Consider the following 23,063-nt stretch of genomic DNA (forward strand, 5'->3'; position numbering starts at 1 on the left):
ATGAGACAGGAAAGGACCTAATCGTCTTCCGTTACCCACTAAAGGATCTATTGGTTCCAAACGGAGGTGAGCAAGCCTTTAATGCACTGGGGGAATGTTTGCGAGTTAAGCTGCAGGAGTGAGCAAGATGGCAGTCTGGAGGTGAACTCAGTGCCAGTGGTAGGGTTTAGGGTGTGATCTTAAGTGTTGTGGAAATGACTGAGATGAAAGTAGACGTGACATCACCCGTTACGGCTTGAAAAGCATATTTAATTTGGAAGGGTGAGGCTGCCAGCCCTTAATGTTTTATAACACCGACACCTAAATCAAGAAGCAAGAAATTATCAGGCCAGGGGAACAAGGCGAGTAGCCGGTTTAAATTTCTTTCTAAATGGTATTTTATAAATTCACGCCATCAAAAAAATCGGGCTAAAGGTCTGATTGCTGCACTTGTGGTGACAGCTCTCTGGAAGAACTCTCCGCTGGGCTCGGGGGAAGGCGTTTGATTGTGAGAGTCTTGAGCAGCCCTACATGCTCATCAGTGCGTTTCCGCTGAGGTGTGTGGAGCAAATGCCTCAGACACTCACTGTATGGTTGAGATAGTGACAGCAGCAAGAGGAAGGGGACACAGAGAGCTGTTGCACCAGTGGATCATGCTGCTTTTTCTATGGTTTCCTCCTGTAGGTTACTGTCAAGGGCGAACATGGGGGCTGGGAAGATGGCGCTGTTGGTTAAATGTTTGCAGTATAATCCCGAGGGCCTGAGTTCGGTCCTCAGCACCCACTGGCAGGGGTGTGTGTGTGTGTGTGTGTGTGTGTGTGTGTGTGTGTGAACCTGGATGCCACAGACCCAGTGCTGCAGAAGATAAGACAGGAGGGCCCCAGGTTTACTCCCTGGCCAGCCCGTGTGGTGAGTGTCCATGTGGTGAGCGTCGACCATGACTCAAAACAACAAGGTGGGAAATAATTGAGGAAGATACCAGAAGTCCACTGGTATCTTCCAAAGATGCGTGGACACATCCAGAGAATAAAAACAACCCGGCTTCCCCCTTCAGTGTCGTCTCAGAAGGAGAGCAGAGGCATGGGAGCAAAGCAGGCTTACCTACAGAGCACTGAGCCTCGAACAGGTTGTTAATTTCTGTCTTGGCATAGTCGGTAACTGATGAAGAAGCCCTGATCATTTCTACAGGTGAGCATCTTGAGGGCCCAGGATGTGCCTGAAAGAGTCTGGCTTTGCTCTTCTCAAAGGAGAACTGACTTAAATTTGAGTTTTAGAGGAGCTGAGATTTAACATCCTGATTGACTTGAATGCTTCGGAACAGTCCATGACTGACGTCAGTCTTCCTCGGGAGCTCACCTTCCAACTCTCTTCCAATTGCCATCATTTCCTAACCAGTACTTTCATGTCCTGGGAAGATAAACCTCAAAAACAGAGGCATCCGAGTTCAGTTGCTTTAAGTAAGACAAGTTAATTAGATCATTAGACCATGTGTTTCTGGCAGTTTTCTTACACATCAGACTACTGTTTGTTCTAAGCTAAAATCAGGTAAGGCCATGAGACGGCAAAGGATTGAGAGAAATCAGTCCATGCTGCTGCCCAGCTGGAGAAGCTGACAGAACACTCCTGAAGGAACTTTTAGCCACCACCCCACTGCAAATAAGAGCATTTCAACAGTACTCCCGCATTTTAAAAAGTGTATTTAAGGACAAGTGTTGCGTTTTAATAGTTCCTTAGATATTATATTAACAATTTAATCATTATTATTATTTAATCATAATGTTATTACAATTTATCCCTCCATGGTGATAAAGTGATAACCGAGGGCTGGATGGCTCGGTGGGTAAAGCATTTGCTCTGGAGGACCTATGTTCAAAGTCTCGGATCCCAGGTGAGAACTGGTCTTGGTAATTCATCCGGTAATCTCAGCGCAAGGAGGTGAGACGTGCAGACAGGGGAGCCTGAGAAGCTCATGGGCCAGCCAGCCTGCTCTACACCATGGAGAACAAGAAAGGAGAGGCGCCCTGTTTCAAATGAGGTGGAAGGCGAGAAAAAGACCCAGGGTTGTCCCCTGACCTCCACATGACTGCCATGACACGTGTGCCTGCACTCACCCACACATAATCATAGACACACAAAAATTAGTAATTAATTTTACCTTAATGAAATTTAACTTCGCTTGAAGTCTAGTTTACTTTTTTCCTGACTGATCCCATGCTGTGCATGAAACGTAAATTGTGATATGAATTTTGTATTGCTAGTTTGGAAAACTCAGGATATAAAAGTCAACTTGATTTTCAAACAGTCACCTCACAGCCCCCAAAGAGGAAGAGAAAATTTTTAAATCAACTTATTTTATACGTCAGGGAATAGAGGGCCTTAGCTGTGAAGCAGTCGACCAAGGAAGCATATACTCAAGCCTGGAAATAGTTCTTGTTTTGTTTTGCGACAGGGTCTCATGTCACCAGGATGCCTTTGTACTAGGAAGCCAAAAATGACCATGAATTCTGGTCCAAGGCTGTCTCAACTATTGAGACATGTAAGATGGCTTGAATGGAATCTTTGGATATATGGACATTGTTGTAACCTTTATGATTCTTTACTGACATGACAAAGATTTGTGTGCTTATGTTATTCTTGTTTCTTTAGATGTCACAGGTTTATCTCTTACCTTTGAGGGTCTTTTTGTTTTGTCGTCCTATCCGTAATTGAAGCTAACTGAATAAACACAACTGTCCACTAGAGGTCACCTTTCCAACTGATTTCAATCAACCCTCACCCCCCAGCTTTAGAGGCGTAAATAGCCATCATCACCTCACTCTCACCACAACCACCACCACCATCATCGTTATTGCTGTTGTCTGAAATTCCATGTAGTGCTTTAGCTAAATGCGCCTAGATTGATAGACAAGATTATCGAGGCTACTCGAAGACCCAGAGGGCAAAGGGAAAGCATGCCCGTTCTCCTAATCATCCCGTGTGCACAGCACACACACACACACACACACACACATTTGGTGTTACTCTGGCTTCTCTGGGAAAACCTGTTCGGTTTTATTTGGAAATCTGGAAGCCTCATTAGTGTCCCGTCCTCCCCCACCCTCAGAAGTGAAGGCAAAACCGTCATTAAGGATATAAACAACTGGAAAGAAAGCCACGTAGACATTGCACCATGAATCTATGCATCAATTGCTAATTTTCTACAGCATGCAAATTTCCTCTTGCCTTGGGCAGAAAGCACACTGGGGAGAAACATAAGACTGTGCCGTAAACAGGCACCTTGGCAGTTCCCGTGGAAATATAACTGTCTCGTTATTCTGTAGGGAGAGCGCTGCAATAGCACTACCTGGTTCCATGCTGTGTCCATAGAAACCCAGGGCGGCAGCAGGTATTTTTAGAGGCTAATTTGCACCTATGATAATGATCTGCTAAACACCTCATCCTCAAGTCTCCCTAAACATAAAACTGGAAATTAGAGTCCTAAAATGTGAAAATAATCCATAAGACATATACACATGAGCTCATCTGTAGGCCTTGGTAGAAGAATCGTCTGTGGAGTTGTGGTGAGAAGAATATAGCACTTCAGCCCGTGTCACAGAAAGTCTACCCCCTTCTCATTTATGCAAAGTATTCCCACCTCCGTCTTTGACACTGGCAGACTGAGTTTGCTCTGCGTGGTTCTCAGATAGTTGAACTCGTTGATATGCCTTTGACTGTGAAAGTGGTAAGTTTTCAGCCTTCCTGAAAACTTCATGCCCGCGAATCTCTAGGCAGGCATGAGTTGCCCAAGAAGCCAGGCTTGGCTCGATGCCAGGCCGAGGTCAAGGCTCATCTGCCTGGCACAGCTTGCACAATGATAAGAGAATGCCTTGCCCATCAAATGAGGAAGTCTTGTCACAGATGGACAGTCCTGCTACAAATATCGGTCTTCTGTCTTTTATTATCTTGTTTATAAGAAATGTGAGCAGTTGCTGTATACTGTCAGCAAATCGCCTGTGAGGAAGGTTCTCTCTTCTCTGTGATGTGCTCAGCCGGGAATTCTCCGGAGACTTCAGCGTACACCATCACAGAGAGCTGCTTCCCCTTGCCACTACTTGCCTCTGTGAAATGGGATTCTTTTGATAAGACACAACCACAACCGAGCAAAATAGAAAAAGAAATGTCAGGCTCTAATTGGAACAAGACTGTAAGAGCCATCTTTAATATTGTGCCTTCAAACACTTGTATGCAACAGAAGAATTCCATGTTTCCATCTAGTGAAATGCAAGCTGGAGCTCAAGTTAATTTTATCCTCATAAAAACTTTTTTAAAAAATCATTTTGCATTTACACTTTAGTTTTAAAGGGAGATTCTAATATTATACAAAATACAAATCATCCCCACTGATTCACACTAATAATCTTTGGAGGAAGTTATTTTCAGTGTAGCCTAAAATAATAAGCATTAAGCCAGAGTCAGAACAGTCAAACTTGAGAGCAAATTCTTTTACATTATTTATAAGTATCTCATATATATATATATATATATATATATATATATATATATATATATATAAAACGTGTCTCATTTTTATCTTCCTCTAAGTTCCAGTTTCTGGTCTTCTAAACATTTCTGGGGTAGAATTCTCTTGAGGCCAGTGTCACAGCCCCAGTTAAGGTGCTTGTTCGGCAATCTAATTAAAACTCAAGGCAAAGACAGGAAGTGGGGTACGCCGACATACTGCGATGGGCAGGGCTGTGAAAGGGCCGCCCTGCCTTCAGCTAGGACTTTGCAGCCCTCATGTGCCCAGCCTCTCCCCAGCAGCCTACCTGATAGGTCATCAGGCTCTGCACCAAGAGCAGAGGTTTTGAAAATGATTCCCAATTAAACAGAAGGTATCTGTCAGCGGCACACACTTCCTTTAGCAGAGAAACAGACGCGATTTCCGCTGACTTCTTTTGTAATTCACCTCTTATCCAGAGGACAAACTGGGCAAGAATAGAAGTGACCAGTAGGCAGTCCTGGAATCTACTGAAGAGTGGGGGCTCCAAATGTACCGGGTTGTTCAGTGTGTGAATGGGCGGTGGCTCTCTAGTCTCCCTGGCCTTAGCTCTGCTCAGCATGCCTGCTTGGTTTAGGTCTAACACGGCACTGAACGTATTTCATGAAATCTGACTGTGTCTGCTGGCTTATTCATTGTCTAATGCTGACACGCACACTGCTTTTCACCTATTCAGCTGTTGCGTGTTCATTGCCTACACGTAACACATCTTAGGAGTTCCAGCTACCCTCTTTGTTTTGTGGTCCTTCTCTACCAGACTTCTCAAGGAATACAACAACACTCCTGGTTTCCCTGCAATTGTCCAGCCTCTCTGATCTCACTCCAGACTTCAGGTCTCCCAGCTGCCAGTGAGGCCACTCTGCTGTCTGTATCCCATACCCACCAAAACTTCCCCCTTAGTCGGCATTTTTTGGTAACCTGACGTTCATGTCTTCATTCCCAAAATGGAAGGAACACCTATGTGCCAGGTGGCACCTATCAACTCTTCTAGTGTCTGGCCTTTTCAGTTGCTCCCCACCTGTCACCCTCATGCTCACCCTTCAGGCTGTTTCCTTCCCTGATGCCCACCTCATGTGTGATCCTCCACATACTCTCTTTCTAACCTGCCTGTCTGTCCGCGTGTGCCTGGTGCCTGTGGAGACCAGCAGAGGGTGACAGATCCCCTGGCACTGGGGTTACAGGCAGTTGTTAGTCACCTTGGGGGAGCTGGGAATCAAACCCGGGTCCTCCAGAAGAGCGGTGAGTGCTCTTGACCACAGAGACACCTCTCCAGCCGCTGGTCCTCCACCGGTAAGGTTCTGTAGTATGTTCATGGAACCACCTGGTACCCTGGTCAACAAGATTGTTTACAAACCGCTCTCTTTACTTAGCCTCTGAACTTCTTAACCAAGGCTGCAGGGCTTTCCATCGCTAACACTGGACTGCTCGGAGTTCCATAAGAATAACTTTTGTCAGGACACGTGGCTTTGGGGGTGTCTCTCCCGCACTGAAGTGTTTGAAGCTGATGTCTGTCAGCTCCCCTTGCTCTCTCCTTCACCCCTGCATGGTGGTTCACCTTCCTCTCACTGTGCTGACCACATCCCCGTAGCTTCTTGCCCTTAGACTACGGGCTCTCACCGAAAGATTAGTTTGGGATGCGTGCGTTGTAAATCATCAAGTCAGTTTAAGTCAACAGAAATACATGAATTTATTGTATTATAACAATGGACTTATAAACTTTGACAGGCCTCACTTGACAAAAATCAGGATGTTCCTTTGAGAGGCTCCGGAGAAATTTCATCTCCTGCTTCTAGTGCGCCTGGCTGTCCTTTCTCTTATGGCATCTTCTGTCTTCAAAGCTGACACACTGGACAGACTTTTCACATACACAAAGAAGAAGGATCTGGGGTTTTGTTTGTTTGTTTGTTTGTTTGTTTGTTTGTTTTGAAGCATTTGTGCATGTGTATGTTGTGTTTGTAAGCTCAAGTGTGTGTGTTTGTATGGGGAGTATTTGTTGTTTGTTGGAGGGATTATGTATGTATATATATGTATGTATGTATGTATGTATGTATGTATGTATGTGTGTATGTATGTATTGCTAGCTTCTGAGAAAGAGACTTGTTGTATATTCCAGGCTGCCCCGAGTCTCTTCATTGTCAGAATAAGCCCTGTCCCCTTGTGCCTGTTGAGATCTAAGCTCTAAGGAAATCTAAACTAGTGTAAGAAAAATGGATGTTCAAGGAGTGAACTACAGTGAGCAAGTGAGTGAGCAAGGATTTCGCATCTCGTGTTCACACTAGCTGAGAGCTCTCTTCCTCTTCTCCATTCTCGAGCACACACACACACACACACACACACACACACACGCACGCACGAGGTTTTCTGGAGGCATCTGGTTCACGCCTTCTTATATGCCGCTATCTGTGTACTGTAGTCTTACAAACCCTCAGGGCAGGTACCCTGCTTTGAACTGCACCTAACAGGAATCTGTTTAATGATAAGGTTGTAAGGATGAAGGGAGCTGTTGGGGAAGTGCTTGCTGGGTTGTGAAGCACCTTCAAAGGTTAGAGTTGATACTAGTGTTGGTGACAACAAAGAGAGCTCCCCTTCTTTAGCCTGGCCATTCAAGGACTCAGATGTCCACAAGATTAATTTTCCTCTCAACTTCTTTTTTATCCTAAAAAGTCACAGACCTTAAAGGTACATGACACCTGGCTGCTCTGAGTGGATGGGAAGGAAAGTTACTGCCTTGGTCATCTGCCTTGTCCTCCTTATGTCAGTTACAACCCCTGATATTTCACTGTGAACATGTTAAAGCAGAACTTTATTTCACAAATATTAATTTATATGTTAGTTTCTTTTCGGAGCCCATGAATCTTCACCCTTTTACAAATGGTGGTTTATGTACCACGTAAGAGTCTGCAACGGACGTTTTACTAAACAGGCTTGGCCGGAGCTTTCCACCGACAGAGCTCTCCACTCATCCAGCAAGTCATGTCATTCATTTGGTTCATCTCAGTGTAAGTTTCATATCAGAAAGTGTCCCTGTAAATACATTAGCCTGCATACACTTAACTAGAATTTTTATTAAAGTGTTAACTAGCTCCTTTTTTTTTTAATTCTTCAAGGTAAATACTATATATAATAAGATGCACAAGTCTTAAATATCTTACTCAGTGAAGGTTGACTTGCATATACCCATGTAAGCCAAACAGTCCGCTGATGAAGCTTATGCCAGACAGTCTCCTGTGCTGACCCAGGCTCACTTCTGTCCCGTGAGTGTGACCTCTTACTACTGCAGTTACTGTTCAAACCAGCCCTCTGGGGCTGGAGAGATGGCTGAGAAGTTAAGAGCACGGGCTGCTCTTCCTGGGGACCAGGGGTCAGTCCAGCACACAAAGGCAGTTCACAACCATCTGTCCTCCAGCTCCAGGGTATTGGGCCCTCTTCTGGCCTCAGTGGGTACTGCACGCATATGGTGCCCAGACATACATGCAAGTAAACGTTTATATGCATAAAATAAAAAGTAAATCTGTGTTTCTCGTATTTGCCACAATAGGGAAATGAAGCTTTGGGGGGGGGGGGAATTTAAAAACACAACTACTTCATGGCGGAATAAACATGTATCTCAGTTGAGAAGTGCTCCAACTTTTCTTCCTTGCACACATACTTTGAATGAGGTTTAGGTGAAGGTTTAAGTGAGGTTTAAGGTTTAAGTGAAGCCACGAAGATTTTGGATTTTCCTGCTCTGGCCCAGTCCAGGTGAGCTAGTTTCTTCCAAGTCCTACTGAACGTTTGTTTGTCTTAGTCCATCCAAGCTGCTGCAAACTAGAAACTCTGTGGCTTCCTAACAACGGAACTCTAGTCTTGCCATTCTAGAATCTCAGTGGTCCCGACCAAGACGCTGCAGGGCACTGCAGGCTCAGTGTCTGGTGAGGGCCTGCTTCCTGATTCACTGACAGCCCGTTCCCACTGTGCCCATAGGAGCTAGGAGGCGCAAGACTGCCTGGAGCCTCTTTTAATAGGGCGTGAATCCTATTCTTGAGGGTTCCTCCTCATGGCTTCACACTGTGGGCAAACTGCCTTTTTTATCAGGCAGAAGCAGCCTTGTTAGACCTAGAGATTATTCAGTTGATAGGAACCTGGAAACCGGTGTTCCTTTCTCAGTTTCCTTCCCTTGGATACTCTTTTTATGTTAGTAGCCTTGTTACAGCATCCTTAGGCCTCAGTTTACATAACTGCAAAGCAACAATTTTGGATTAAATAGTTTCTGGAAGTCCCATCTAAATATGAAATACCAATAGTTTACACTTTTCGGTTTTCTTTATTTTTAGATTTTATTGTGTGTAGCCCAGGCTGTCCTCACACTTAATCCTCCTCTTCAGAACTAGAATTTCAGATATATATCACAGTATCACAGTGCTTGGCACTCAACTTAATACTTAATGTTTTTAAGTGTGTGTGTGTGTGTGTGTGTGTGTGTGTGTGTGTGTGTGTGTGTAGGTCAGTAAACAACTTTGTGGACTCTGTTCTCTTCATGTGGTTATCAGGAATCGAGCTGAGGTCAGGCTTAGGAGCACTGGGACATCCCACTTGTTCTTCAACTCAGTAGTTTTAATGAAAAGTGAAACTAAAAGATTTTTTTAAAAAAAAGAATCAGTGCTATAAAAACTGTACTTAGAACAAAAAGTTTGTTGGTATTTTTAGACGAAAATAACAAGTATTATGTCCTCTGCTGAATTGTTTTAGCTTAGATGTTCTTGGGCATCTGGTTTTGTTTTAGCCTTTTCCTTCCTTCCTTCCTTCCTTCCTTCCTTCCTTCCTTCCTTCCTTCCTTCCTTCCTTCCTTCCTTCCTTCCTTCCTTCCTTCCTTTCTTTCTTTCTTTCTTTCTTTCTTTCTTTCTTTCTTTCTTTCTCCTGTACTGGCAAATCATAATTTAAGTCATAACAGAGAGTCCTTTCTGGTGGACAGTTACACACACAAGCCTGTTCAACCTATCCCTTTTTGTCTTGTTTATACCTTCTGGGAGGAGTATGTTTTGACAGCATATGGGACACGAGTGTCAGAAATCTGTTCTCTCCAAAAAGCCACCTCCGACTCACTCCCACTGTCTCTGGAACAGCAACTGTGAAGAGTGGGATCATGTTTAGATTATAAAAATAAATGTAAAAAAAAAAAAACAGCACTTGATAAATATCTTCAGGAGCCTATGTAATATATCCCACCAGAACCCTCAGTTTTTGGAAAAGAACAGAGTCCAGAAAGCAATTTGTGTGTGAGAGAGAAAGAGTGTGTGTCTGTCTGTCTGTTTGTCTGTCTTAGACTCGCAGACTCGGGAACCAGAGTCAGGAGATGACAGCCATTGCTGGAGTGAAATTCTGACAGCCTTTGAAGTGAGCTGCTCTGTTATAGACAGTGTGGGAGCGTCACTCACGTCACCTGCTCCCTTGCGCTCCACACGGGTCTCCGCTCTGTGTGGAGGGCAAGGGAGGCTTGAGTTTGGGTGGGCTGCGCCGTTTATTGTTTTGCTTCCCAGCAGTGTCTCAGTCTTTCTTCCATCTTAGGTTTAAGTGCACTTGTCACTACCCCCAGACTCCTGCTTCAGGTAGCTTATGTTCCTTGTCCAACATGGCCGCCTCCCACTGTACTGGAGCGACAGACAGACGGTTCTGCAGGACACACATCCACTGTGCCTTTTCCGAGAACCCACTGCTCATATTTAGAGAACACGGGGCTGGACTTCTCCTGTCACTTTTTAATCCTCCTAATAAGAGGCCTGAAGTGAGTGTGCACACGGGTGTACCGTAAAGCTAAAGTAGGAAGTAGCTCAGAATGTCGTCTTTGGGAACTTTTTCTTTAAAGTATGATGGTTTGAAGCCAGTTGGGGTTTCTCTGAGGACCATTTCTGTCAAAGGGCCAGAGTGATAGACAGTTCAGTGAGTCAAAGTGCTTCATCAAGGCTGCTGACCTGAGTGTGATCCTGGGGACCAACGTGGTAGAGAACTAACCTGACCACCACACGTGTGCCACACCTACCCTGCACAGAGACACAAATAAAAGACACAACAGTGTGAATTGTTTGGGGCAGCCAAGCAATGTAAATAAGGACATTTTATTGTTTTCCCCCTTAACTTTGTGTCATTACGTTGAAGAATTCCTTGCTCGCTCCTAGATACCCCAGAGCCCTGGAGACCATTCAGAGATTGGCCCCCATTTTCTCCTAGAAACAAACACGATCCAACTTGTATTTCATTTGATTAAAATCTGCAGGTCCCAAGTTCTTCCCATTACAGACTCTGAGGACAGTTGTCCCAGGGATTATCTGTGTTATAGTGAGGTGTCTATATATTCAAGTCCTCATACAGTGTAAAGCACACCTGCAAGGCCTTACCTTAAAAAAAATTAGTCTTTAGTCTGTATGCAGTGAATACATTACACCGACTTGAACATTTAACTAAGTTCCCCCCAAATTATAGAAATAATGACTCCATCATACCTTTGTCTGCCTTAAAAACACTTAAAAAAGTAAATGAGATTTTTTTAAAATTACAAAATAATACATATTTTAAACAAAGTCCTTCCTGTAGTTAGAAAGTTGACAAGATACTTTAAGATGAATACAAACCTTGCATGTTAGTGTTCAGAATGGGCTGTTTTCCCTTCGGCACGTTAAAAGTTCTGAAAAGATCTTCCAGGCCTGGCTTTGATAAGCACCAACCAGGCAGCATTAGTGGTAAAGAAGGGTGCTGCAGCAGGTTAGGAATGTCCAACTGCAGCATTGATTTTTGTCTCTCTCTCTCTCTCCCTCACTGGCCTTTTTCTCTTTAATGAGTGCTAGAATGTTTCCACATCAGTTAACTGCCTTCATAAAGCACCAGAAGGTCACACCAGCCCCAGACAGATCCTTTTCTTTGTGCCTATAATATAATTGGCTGATTGTGCGGGTGATGCGCCCGCCCCCTCCCCCAGGCCGGTCCCAGCTCGGCTCAGCAGCCTGCCTCCCGGTTCCCGAGGAGCAGAGCAGAGGCGGCTGCAGAGCGAGCTCGGTGGCTGCGCGCTTCCCAGCACAGGCAGTGCCACTGCGCAGGTTGCTCAGCGGAACAGCATCCATTTTAATCTGCGGGGAGCCCCTGCCTAACCAGGGCGTTCTCCCGCGCCTGTGGATGCTCGGGCGCTTCCCCTGCGCAGCCTCGCCCAGCAGTCCAGCAGTAGGGTCTGCGCCCTAGGATGCTCTGAGATGGTACATCAGGAGAACTGCTCGTACCAGGTAAGGTTGGAAAGCCTGATTCTGAGGCCCTCGCCCTATGGGAGAGGCCTTCCTCTTCTCTAGGGCAGCAGGTTGCCTCTGGTCGGATTTTCAGGGGCTTTTTTTTTTTTTTTTTTTACCATCCTGGGCTCCACTCCCGGCCTTCATCGCATACAGTATCTGAATTCTAATGAGGCTTTCCGAGGAGTAATGGGGCAGAAACACTGCTTCTTTGGCCTTTAAAGCGTTTGTGGAATACTGGGAGGTGATGCGTGCTCTGCACACTGTAGGTCTGTGCAAATAAGAGGAGCTGCTCCGAACTGTAATTGAATCCAAGGGGGTTCGTACAACACTGAAAAATGTAATTATTGTTCATTGCGTAAGAGGTGAATTACTTAGCGTCCAGTTTTTAAGACTGTCTGTGAGGAAATTATGTAAATCAAGAGTCCTAATTGATGATCTTGGAATTTTTCATAAGCCCGTCAGCAGGCATTTGGCACTTCGAGTTGCACTCGCATAGCTTTATGCGCCTATTTTCACCAATACGCTCTGGTAAATGGTTAATAGGTAAGAATGGCAGTGCTGGTGTGGGTTAAAAACTTCACATAGAGAAGAATCCAGTAACACATGTTCATCCTTTCATGTGCTCATTTATTATCTGGGGTTAGGAATTAAACACTTGAGACAATTTCCAAAGCTCCCTTCTAGAATGTTTCATAACTCCTTCCTGCCACTTGGACTGTAGAGGCAACACTGTAAACAGCAAGAATGTTCTCAGGGCAATCGCCCTATGCAGTGGCAGGCATGGTTGGTCCACATCCTGGGTGGCTGGCACAGAGCTATTTCTCACCTGATGGAGTTTCGCAGAGACCAGCTCTCTAACCTAACAATGCCTCTTCCTTGTGGGAGGTGGGTTAGTGAGTCAGGCAGGTATTTCCTGAGGGGCACGTTTCAGTGTGAATGTCTGCAAGAATGGTGCATTTCACAAGACCCAGGGCAGCTGTTGCTAGCTAAGTAAGACATGCCTACAGAATACTATTTTTGTGCTTATTAATTGGAATTTTATAATCATGGGCCTGTCTTATAGCATATTCATTTTAGGGGACATAAATCGATCCTCCTTAGGTAGGAAGATTGTGTTTCACAGGAATTCTTTCCATGAGAAAGTCGGAGAGCTTAGGAAAGAGTCACACATTTAGGGTGGGGAATGTCAGACATCGTGGAGAGCCTGGTGTGTGGACGGCTCAGTGCGGCCACAGGAGATTAAATTATTGTCATAATTAAAATAGTTTTCCATCTCTCTTCAGAGAAGCTCTGCAATTTAGGTTGCAGGGCAGGTGACTCCCTGTGTTTTCTCATTAGGCCGAGAATGAACTCATTGTTTTTGGAAGGTGAAAGACTGGTCAGTATCAGCAATTTCATCTGGAGAAGGAGGGGCCATGTTAGCCAAATGTTTCTTCCAAAGGAAGACAGATGTGACTTGACAGGAACTCAGTATTTAACAGTGGCACTGTGTGACTAATAGTTTGGAAGTCTTTATTGCTTATTTCCACTGTAAAATTATGTGTGTTCAGGTGGTAATGGCATTTAATAGACTGCGTATCACCGATGGGGGCACATGTGTGGACTCTTTTGAAATGTTTTCCTTCAGGGCTAGCTAACAAAGACAGAAATGTTAGCCTTGAAGCCAGTCTTAATCCCCCTTGGAAGCCTTAGTTTCAGAATCCATCTGGCATCATGAATGTTTGGGTTTTAGAAAAACTGATTTCTCCGAGTCCTTAGCTTGGTGTAGTTCCATGTCACTGGTGATATCAACAATTTGATTTTTTTTTTCCCCCAGAAACTTTCCCCTTTTTTGACAAGGGCCTATTTATCTGTTAAAAAATGATAGTGCAGAGTGGTTGTGGCATATTGCTTACATTAGTGGGGTCTTGTTTTGTTTTATTTTTTTAAACCAGAATCTCACTCTGTAGGCCCTGGCTAACCTGAAACTCACTATTAAACAAGGCTGGCTTTGAATTCAATTCATCTCTGCCTCTCCAGTGCTGAGTGCCAGAGTTAAAGGCCTGTGCTGCCACTCCCAGCAGGCTGGCATTCTTAATGAGTTAACAGAATGTTATTGGAGGATTGATCACTTTTCTCCCATCGGTGATGTTCTGGAGAACACTCTAATGGCCTGGCCTTGAGAGCGGTGCAGGCTGCAGTCTCCTGCACATTGTGTGCATATTTTGGTGCACATGTAGAAATGGAGATTGCTGCCACTACCCTTGGTATCATCCTCATATGGCAACAAAGTACTTTAAGTGGCTTGCCTGTTTCTGTCCTTGCTCTCCCATCGTCCAGTTTCTTTTCAACATAGTATCTAGAATGAGCTGTTAACATTGTTAAAGTCTGATCAGATGCCACATCTCCAGATATTCTGAAAGTTTATCATTCCACTTAGAAGAGAAACCAGTTACCCACCGGGCCTGGGCCTTACAGGAGTAAGGTCCACTCTTCCGGAGTCTAGCTCTGCTTGCCTTTATTCTTCTGTTCAGTCCTTCTGGTCTACCTGGCACACGCTCCTCCCCTACACCCTCTGTAGGATTGTGACATTTAGCACAGGGTTCATACTTGTTCACCGTTTATCTGAAATTCAGGATGCACTGAGCAATCCTTTAGTGCACAAGTCAGCCCTACCCCATGCCTTGCTCTTTTCTTCAGGCCTTTTCTCTGGACTTAGTCCTCAAGCCTCAACTTTTCCTAGTTCTATTCCAGCATTTATGTTACAGTTCCCGAATTTGTCTCTCTCTATACTAAGCATTTACTACCATCGATCAGTACACATCTTACCTGACTACTTGTCTGTGGTCTGTTTCCATTGCTGTATGAAAATGGGTCCTTGTAGCTGGGTGTGGTGGCTCACGTCTGTAATCCTAGCACTTGGGGAGGCAGAGACAGGCAGATCTCTGTGAGTTCAAGGCCAACCTGGTCTACAAAACAAGTCCAGAAAGCCAAAGCTACAGAGAAAAACCCTGTCTTGAAAACAAAAAACAAAACAACAACAACAAAAAAGGGGGTTCTTTTCTAAGTTGCCAAGAACAGTGAGAATATGTGTCTGACCAACTTCTTCCCTCTATGGACTTTCACTGTTTTGCTGAGATGCCCTTGATGTTAATTTTCTCATCTCTGAAATGGGGTTTTGCCTGTTGACACAGCATGATCATGCTCTGGTTCTCTGCCAGAGGCCACCCTTTTGCACAAAACAAGCCAGCCATCATTAGTTCAGAGCTACCTTGCTCCTGCGACTGTTTCTTCTGTGTTTCTGGAACCTCATAAAGCCATGAGTCAAGCCAAGTCACTTCAGGCTCAACTGTTTGGGGCTGATAGAAGTATGATCAATTCTCCCCATAAGTGACTGTGCCCAGCCCAAGAGCTTCTGGGTCTCAGCTTAAGCAAGTATCCGGATATTCTATGCTCCAAGCAATTTGAGCCTAGGTAGAGTGGGCAGAGGAATTCTGCTGCAGAAGTTTTCCTGATAGTTTCAGGTCATCCTGCTCTTATCATCCCCCCTGCCACCCATCCCACCCCCAGGTTCCCATGAACCTCCAGCTCTCTAAGACATGTACTGTCATTTTCCATCCTCACTCCTGTTAAAAGAAAGAGCTGTCGACCTCCATTTGCCAGTCTTGGGAGGAAGCCAATCTCTTCGTGAAAGAATCTTGCCCACAGCTTCAGGCCTGGCAGCCTTCAAAAGGCCAAATTCTTCTAAATGCTTTCTGATAAACAGCTTAGAAATATTGTTAACTTGTAAGCACAAGTTTAGGTCAAGGGGTCCACTGAGCTTAAAAACTCCCAATATTTTTTTTTCTCTTCTCCTGCAGTTTTGTTTTGGGGTAAGTACACCAAGTGAAAACAATGACAGGCTTTCATCCCTGCCTGGCCATCGCTGAAATGATCAGCTCTGATGCAGATCACACCCTTGAATTCCGAGCTACTGTGGGAATGGAGACGAGAAAGAGAAAAGAGAAAGAGAAAAGATAAAATGGCATGTGACTAAGTCTCATCTACCTCCCTTCCCCAGCACAAAGTCCCTCCTTCAAGCGTGGTGGAGAATCCTTAATGCTTTTCCAGTCCCTTAGGATAGATTCCAGACCCTTTTGCATGGATTCAAGGCCTGGCAGGGACCCAAACCCTGCATGACGCCCTCCCCCTCCCTCCCTCTCTCCCTCCTTCCCTTCAGATCTTATGCTGCCCCCTCACTTTCTCCCTGCAGTTCTGTCTCCAGCTGGGATGCCTTCCACCCACGCGCCACCTGCCCACACCTTTTGCCAGCTACTTTCAAGGCGCAAATGCCACCACCTCCTGCAGAAAAACTTCCTCCTCACCACCAAAATGTCTCCCCAGCACTCTTCTTTCCATTAGCACCTCTTTACAAGGCTTAAAGGCGGGCCTGCCTCTCCCTTTAGTGGAAGACTCCTGAAGACAAGATCCTTGTGTCCATTTGTAGAAGGCTCTGCCTTACACATGGATTATGTAGCCAATAAATGTGTGTTGTAACCCAAATGCATCTCCTACAGTTGGTATGTTCAGAGCCCCAAGAATCCGAGAGCAATCCAGGTTTCTGCCTTGCAGCAAGGAACCAGCGACCCCACACTACAGGGACCTGCTCCCAGGCTTCTGAGCCTCCACTCCAAGGCTTTAAACACCCTGTGAGACAGAACAGAGACGTAGGGCAACACAGTGAATGAAGGTGTTGCACCCAACATCCCAGCCCACCCAGAGCTACTGAGGGAAATGCCTGCAGGCCTGCTAATTTCACCCCAAGATTTTGCCAAGCTGAAACTCATGATATATCTTCGGGTCCGTTTTGCACCTTTTCTTTTCCTGTAAGCTTTATTATTTAAAAACCTGTGCAAATAAATAAGAACATCACACACCAAAATTAGCCAGACCCAAGGTCTGCACAGATTGATGAACTTCGTATTCAAACGCAGCTCCGAAGCTTCACATTAAGTTTTACTCGTTTGGTGCCGAATATATTTTATGCACGTATCCACCATCCAAACAAACAAATCCATAAAGCTAACTAGCTTTCTGTTCTCTCCCATAACTCTCGTCTGTTACCTGCGTTCAGTCCTTCCTCATCCTTCCTTACATTTAGCTTCCCTAGCTCACCTCAGGGATCTTGCCAAGGTGACCCTCATGGTCTCTCTCCAGGCGCTTCCACACTTACTCAAAATACCCATACTTAGTTGAGGCAGGTACTCTCCCCCAAAATGCCTTCTATTCCCCTCTTCTCTTTCCTTCCTTCTAGTCTCCTCTCCCCCCTTCCCTTTCTTTTTCCTCCCTCCCTGCACCTCTGCTTAGGACTAAGCTCAGGCAGGGCCTCCTGAATGTCAGGCAAGTCTACCACTGAGCTGCATCATCTGTTCTCAGTCTTTCCTCAGTCTTGTTTGACTTTGAAACACTACAGTTCAATGATCCTGGTGTCTTGGCCTCCTAAGTAGCTGGGATTACAGGCTTGCACTACCAAGCCTTGCTGCTTTTGTTCATACATTAAAACTTCTGAAATTTGGGGGTTATTTACTTATTTATCTTCTTGCATGTGATAGCTGTGGGAACACGGCACACAATTTGTGGGAGTTGGTTCTCTCCACCTCTTTGTGGGTTCCAGGTATCGAACTCAGGTTATGACGCTTGGCAGCAAGTGCTTTTACCTGCTGAGCCTTCTTGCCAGTCCCTCACATTTCACTACATTCCTTCACTGCCTCAGAGAACACTAAGTTTTCTAGAGCAAAACACTGTGAAAAGTGTCATGCGCAGCTCACAAAACAAAAGATACCCCATCTCGGTCTCAAATGATCAAGCTAGAGAGCCTATCAGTTTAAGTCATTCGTTGAGACACCCTCAAATTCTCAGTAGAGAAAGCAATAACCAGTCTGGCACACCCAGGTTCTGGTGGATCATGTCGTGGTTAAGGGAGGTGTCGGGGTTAAGGGGGGCAAAGAAAGCCATGTATCCCAATTGACACCAGCTCCTTTTCCTCTTCCTCCTGAGAATGAAGGAACAGGGTGTCAAATTGGAGTTCTCCCAAGAGTGCCAGGATAAGCCTGGGTTCATGTGCACAGGGGAAAAAACACAAGGCTTCAGGGTGAAAAGGGAACTCCAAAGCATTTTAATGCACTGTTGGGGTGCAGGCTTTTAAGTATAAGTTCAGCGAAGTGATTGTCTCTATTAGTTTGTAGGATTTGGGTTTGCCGGGAAGTGTTGTTTGCTCAGTAGATAGTCCTAAGTGTTCTAGCTTCATGCTTTTGCCTGGTTAGAGAGTAGCTGTGTTCTGTCTGCTGAGATACAGTTTTCATAAGGAGCTGGTAACAGTAACAATTAAGAGAGTAATTCTGGATGTAAATGCCTCTATGTCCTTAGCCAGGATGTCTGAAAATCTAAGTCTGTGCTTTCTCACAAAAGGAGGGCAAGTGACAAGAGCCGGTAAGTGAAAGGATTCACTGTGAATGTCATCTGACAGAGATGTATTGTAGTACAGGGCCTTCTTGTAAGGGCTCAGTCTTCGTGAATCAGACTTGGCAATTTAAAGAAGTAAATATTTAAACCCCAGTTTAATCCAGAGACCTGTTATTTTCTCTTGAAAAGGATAGTGGTAATACGGAATGGAAAAGTAATGGGACCCCTTTGGGATACATATTACTGCACTGAAGCTTTTGGGAGAGTAGAGTCCCTGAATTCACATATATACATGCACACAGGTGTTCATATAAATACATAATCCATGGTGACCAATCCCAGTTTCACAAACAAAAGAAAACACGAACAGGGCAGTAAACCAACTGAGCCTTTTTTCATTATATATTTATATTCTCTATACCAGGGGAAATTTTCAAACTTTTTGAAATGCACCGTATTGAAGCGTGAGAAACTACTAAGCCTCCTGAAATAGAAAGTAATTTGACAAAATTGCTTGAGCTTGAAAGAAAGCAGCCATTAGGGAAGCCTAGTGGCAACTGGCGCAGGGGAGCTATTATGGAGTGGGACACAGAGAGGAACATAATGCAGGCATTAGTGGTCCTACCTGGAAGCTGGGCCGTGGCCGCGAGTGCGGGGGAGGTTTCGGTACTTGGGATTTTAGCCTGGCAGAAAGCTGTGCAAAGGTGGTCCGCTCTCCTTGGATACGGGAAGCATGTGACGCTGGCTGGCTGCAGTACCATCTCCCCTTGCCCATCCCTCCCAGTGTCATTATTTTAATATTTTTAACCTACATTTTTAAAGTGCTGCAGATTTGCATGGATTTTTTTTTCTAGCCATATAAATACCTTAATCGAAAAGCAAACCAAACTCAGTTGAGCTTTACATTAAAAAAAAAAAAAAAGATTTGAAAGAGATTATAATGTTGAAGGTGGAACAGGGATGTTAAAAGAAGAGATCAGAAAGCTGAAGGGTTAATGAAGATTAACTTCAGTTTCCACCTATGAGTAGGAGAGGCTTTTGACAGTCCATAAGTGATTTCCCAGTAATGTGCTCAGGGTTCTCAGAGTCAATAATTTCCACCAATGGCTGATAATGATCATTTAAAAGCATTAGATCACAGGAGAAATATGCCTTGCCATTCAGAGCATAGCTTGTCGTCCTTGGATTTCAGGGTAGGGAGTGGAGCTTTCAACCTCAGGTTTGGAGAGGCTATAAGCACAATTTCTCAGAGGGCATTAGTGTCTAGGCCTGTCTTGCTGGATAGGTAGGTCCTTTTAGAGCAGTCTCTGCGGGAAGGACAGGCGTACTGTGATGGCCCTAGCTTAGGTAGCTACTGCAAATCTTCCCGCTCCACATGCAGCGAGGTGGTTGGATTTGTTTCCTCCAGTCTTGTGTTCATTAGGACCTCTTGGAAGTGGAATTTATTACACTGTTGATCTTAGGCAACAAAAATCAGAGGAGTTTCCCACCCTGTCTGAAAAGGCGATCTGAAACAGAAGAAAGATGGCTAATAATGACTTGTTTCCTTTAAGTTCTCTAGAAGTGTTTCAGAAACCTAAGTTGCATTTAGAAGTCGCAGGGATCTCTCTCCAGACGTGCGGCTTCTGATTTGGCACACCTGCAGCTGCGCACCTGAGAGTTTGTGTTTCCAAAGGTTTTGTTGAAGCTCTACTCCAAGAGTCACCCGGAGTAGCAAAACCGGAAGCATCAAAGATCACTTTTGTCACACATGATGGGACACCGACTACCGGGTTCGGGCAGTGAGCCTGTGTGTGAGAACTCATCTAGAGAGTTGTAAAATTGCTGCCCTTCTTGCCTTCTCTAGGAGGCAGCTCTGGGCTGCTGGTGGGAACACAGCACTCATGAGGAGGAGGAGGTAGGAGGTCTTTCAGTGCTTTCCCACTGCTGATCCTCATAGTGACTCTACAGAAGTGATATTTCCATGTTGGAGTCAGTGTCCTGTTTCTAAAAGATCCAATATTATTGATGTATGTGTTTACACATTTGTATATATAGACATAGCTAATGAATTATTAATAATATGTTGTATTGTATACATTAATTATACAACAAATCACACAAATAATAGTACATTTGTATTGTATGTAATATTTATAAATATCACATACACAATAAATGTTATATATAATACAAATGTATTCTTATTTGTATAATTTCTGTGTATAATTAATGATAAAAGTTCAGTTCTTCAGATTTCAACTGTGTACTGAAGCTAACATAGTTAAAATGAAGGTAAAGAGGTATTATTAGAATTTTGTGTATCTTATTGTCTTCTGATTTTAGAGCTTTATTCGTGCTTCTTATTGGTTTTTGGTTGCTTAGTAACTTACCATAGGAACCCAAATAAGTGACTAAAATTGAACCTGAAGTAGAATGAGCAGGGAAGCAGAAATGAGTCCAGCTGTGGTAACTTCGCCTCTCCTATAGGGAAGCCAGTTTTCTAGGCTCCTTCCTGTCGGGTGTGTAGTCCTTCAGAATTCCTGAAGGAGCTATCCTAAAGGCTCTGTGGAGCATCATGCAAGCAGGTGGCCTTCCTCCTTCAGCCAGCCAGCCTCCTGTGGGTCCCCGAGACAGCGCAGGTTGAAAAACACTAATGTTGGCGCCTACTGCTCCTCACTGGGGACAGCTCATCTAGAGGGAGCATTTCCGGCAGCACACTCTCCCTGTCCACATAGGCAGGACCTCTTCACTGACCACTCACCGTGTGCAATACAATGTCCCAGACACTGCAGGGTGAATTAAATGACTACACACAAATCGGGGGGGGGGGGAGCCTTAAAAAGTAATAGCTGTCAGAAAGAAGCCACCGTGGCTCTAACAGCTCCGTGGTAAAGAAGAGGAGAAAACTCAGCAGACTGTGTGCTAGGTCACGAGGCCAGCAGCTCTGCTTTCCTTTCCTAAGGCACCCTCAGCAGGAGGTGTGAGGCGGTGCATGCTGGCTGTTTCAGATGCATGATTTAGAAAACAGCACAGCATCTGACATTGTGACTGGGGGTTGCTGCTGGGTCTCTCTTCCTTGCGTCCTAATTTTTAAAAAATAAGCTTTCATCACGCCTGTTTATTGCTCCCGGGGGCAGCCAGTAGGGGGTTCTGGCTGGCACCCCCATTTACTATGTGGGCCACCAAGGCAGGGAACCTAGGTTCAAAGTCTTGCCTGACTGCTACCTAGCAACCATGCCTTGGCAGAGTTATTTAACATCCCTGGGGCCTCTCCCCCCTCAGCTGTAAGATGCAGCTGACCATACTACACACTCCTAGGGTTATTGAAAGGATTAAAGGTACAAGAGGCGCATGGAGGCGCCTGGCCCCGGGGAAGCACAACTGTTGTTGCTGTGTGGTTTCAGCTCACGGAAGATGTGTGCTTCCTTCATTTCAGCCAAGCCCCCTCCGTCCACACTTGAGACACAGAGCATCAGAGCAGAGTCTGGCCTCTGGGGCTGCCCTGCATTGTGCTCACAGCCCTGGCCAGCACTCTCTGGCCACCACCGCCAGACAAACACTCCAGGACACTTCCTTCTGGAATGAGGGTCCAGGGGTCCGGACCAGAGTAAGACAGGGAGGTCTCAGCAAAGGAAGCCTTGCCCTTGCACAAGATGAAACTTGTCACTGTGATACCTTACAAAAAGGCTATTCATCCCCTTGGGGGTCGGGGGAGGAGGACTGCCCGGGAGGAAAATGGAATAAAAGGACTTAGATTTGGATCTGGGCTGCAAGAGGAAAATATTTGGCTTGATAGAAACAGGGCTACCATAAACCACGGTGAGGTGAGCTTATATCACCAGTCCAACACAAACTGAATTTATATTTATGGAGGGAAAACAGTTAAGCAGCTAAAGGTGAGCCTGTCAGCATAGGTTGATGTGTCAAACAAGGTTATATGGAACGGCATTTTGCTTCAGAACTGTTTTTAACAATGTTGCCATTGCTCAGGAATGTGTCCTGGAGAATTGATCGACTACTGCATTTGCGATTTTTCCGTGCGAGGGTGTCAGAAGGTAAAGTCTGTTGCTAAGTGAAAGCTTGGCCTTTGAGTTCCTGTTCCTCCCGCAAACTATTGTTGTGAAGTGATGGCATTTTTATTTCTTAGTTTATGGGAGTATTAACTTGATGTGTATGAGTATGCGTGAGCATGTGCCTGTGAACTTCTGTTTGCCTGATTCTTTGAGCAAAACATCCTCCAGCTGTGGACCTCTCCCTGGCTGCATGTAAAGCCCATAAACAAAACCAGAAGCCATGGGAAAAGGCTAAGGAGAGCAATCGAAAAGAGAGCATGCGTCTGTGAAAAAGCCCGCCAGTGCCTGAATCTTAAAGAAAAGTTGATGGATCCCTTTCTTTTGCCTATATAAGCAGAACAAAGCCCTGCTCCTGAGGCAGAGGAGGGTTTCTCTGGGTTGGAATCAGTTTCAGTCTTGGGTTAGTGCTCATTTTAGATGATGAAACTTTTACATCTTATCTTACGGAGTGATTTGGAAAACAGAAATGAAGTCGTTCCCATTGATTATGGGAAAAAGAAAAAAAAATAGCAAGCATCTGTCTTACATACAGATCACCTGAAATGATAGTATTCATCTTGTGTGGGGCACCCGACCCAGCTCGCAGTGACATCGCTTGGGCTGTAAGTTTTTGCTTCTATTTTTATCCTGCAGTCTCCTGGCTTCACAGTTAAGTTCCTCCCCACCAAGCTCTGGTTCACACTGAGCCCTGAACTGGAGTGAGGTCAGCAAGCTGAAGCTTACTGTCTCCCATTCTCCTTTTTGGGAGCAGGGAAGGTGCTGTGGAGAAGAATCTGGGCCAGATCATTCAGGGAAGGTGACAGCAGATGGTGGGAAGGCCGT

The 23,063-nt window shown here is 45.0% G+C and overlaps 1 protein-coding gene across 4 annotated transcripts in view; it reads left to right on the forward strand.

Annotated features, from left to right (window-relative positions):
* Schip1 (schwannomin interacting protein 1) overlaps positions 1-23,063 on the forward strand; it is a 755,784-nt gene that overhangs the window by 690,582 nt on the left and 42,139 nt on the right. The window contains exon 1 of one of the 4 annotated variants that reach the window (XM_055596826.1): positions 11,490-11,763. The exons of the other annotated variants lie outside the window; for them this stretch is intronic. Within the exon in view, the coding sequence (XP_055452801.1) occupies positions 11,734-11,763 (30 nt within the window). The 5' untranslated portion in view covers positions 11,490-11,733. Of the gene's footprint in view, positions 1-11,489; positions 11,764-23,063 lie in introns of those variants that run through there. 4 annotated transcript variants of the gene reach the window in all.

Source organism: Psammomys obesus, unplaced genomic scaffold, assembly GCF_907164565.1.
Source record: "Psammomys obesus unplaced genomic scaffold, mPsaObe1.curated_primary_1811, whole genome shotgun sequence".
Taxonomy (NCBI): Eukaryota; Metazoa; Chordata; class Mammalia; order Rodentia; family Muridae; genus Psammomys; species Psammomys obesus.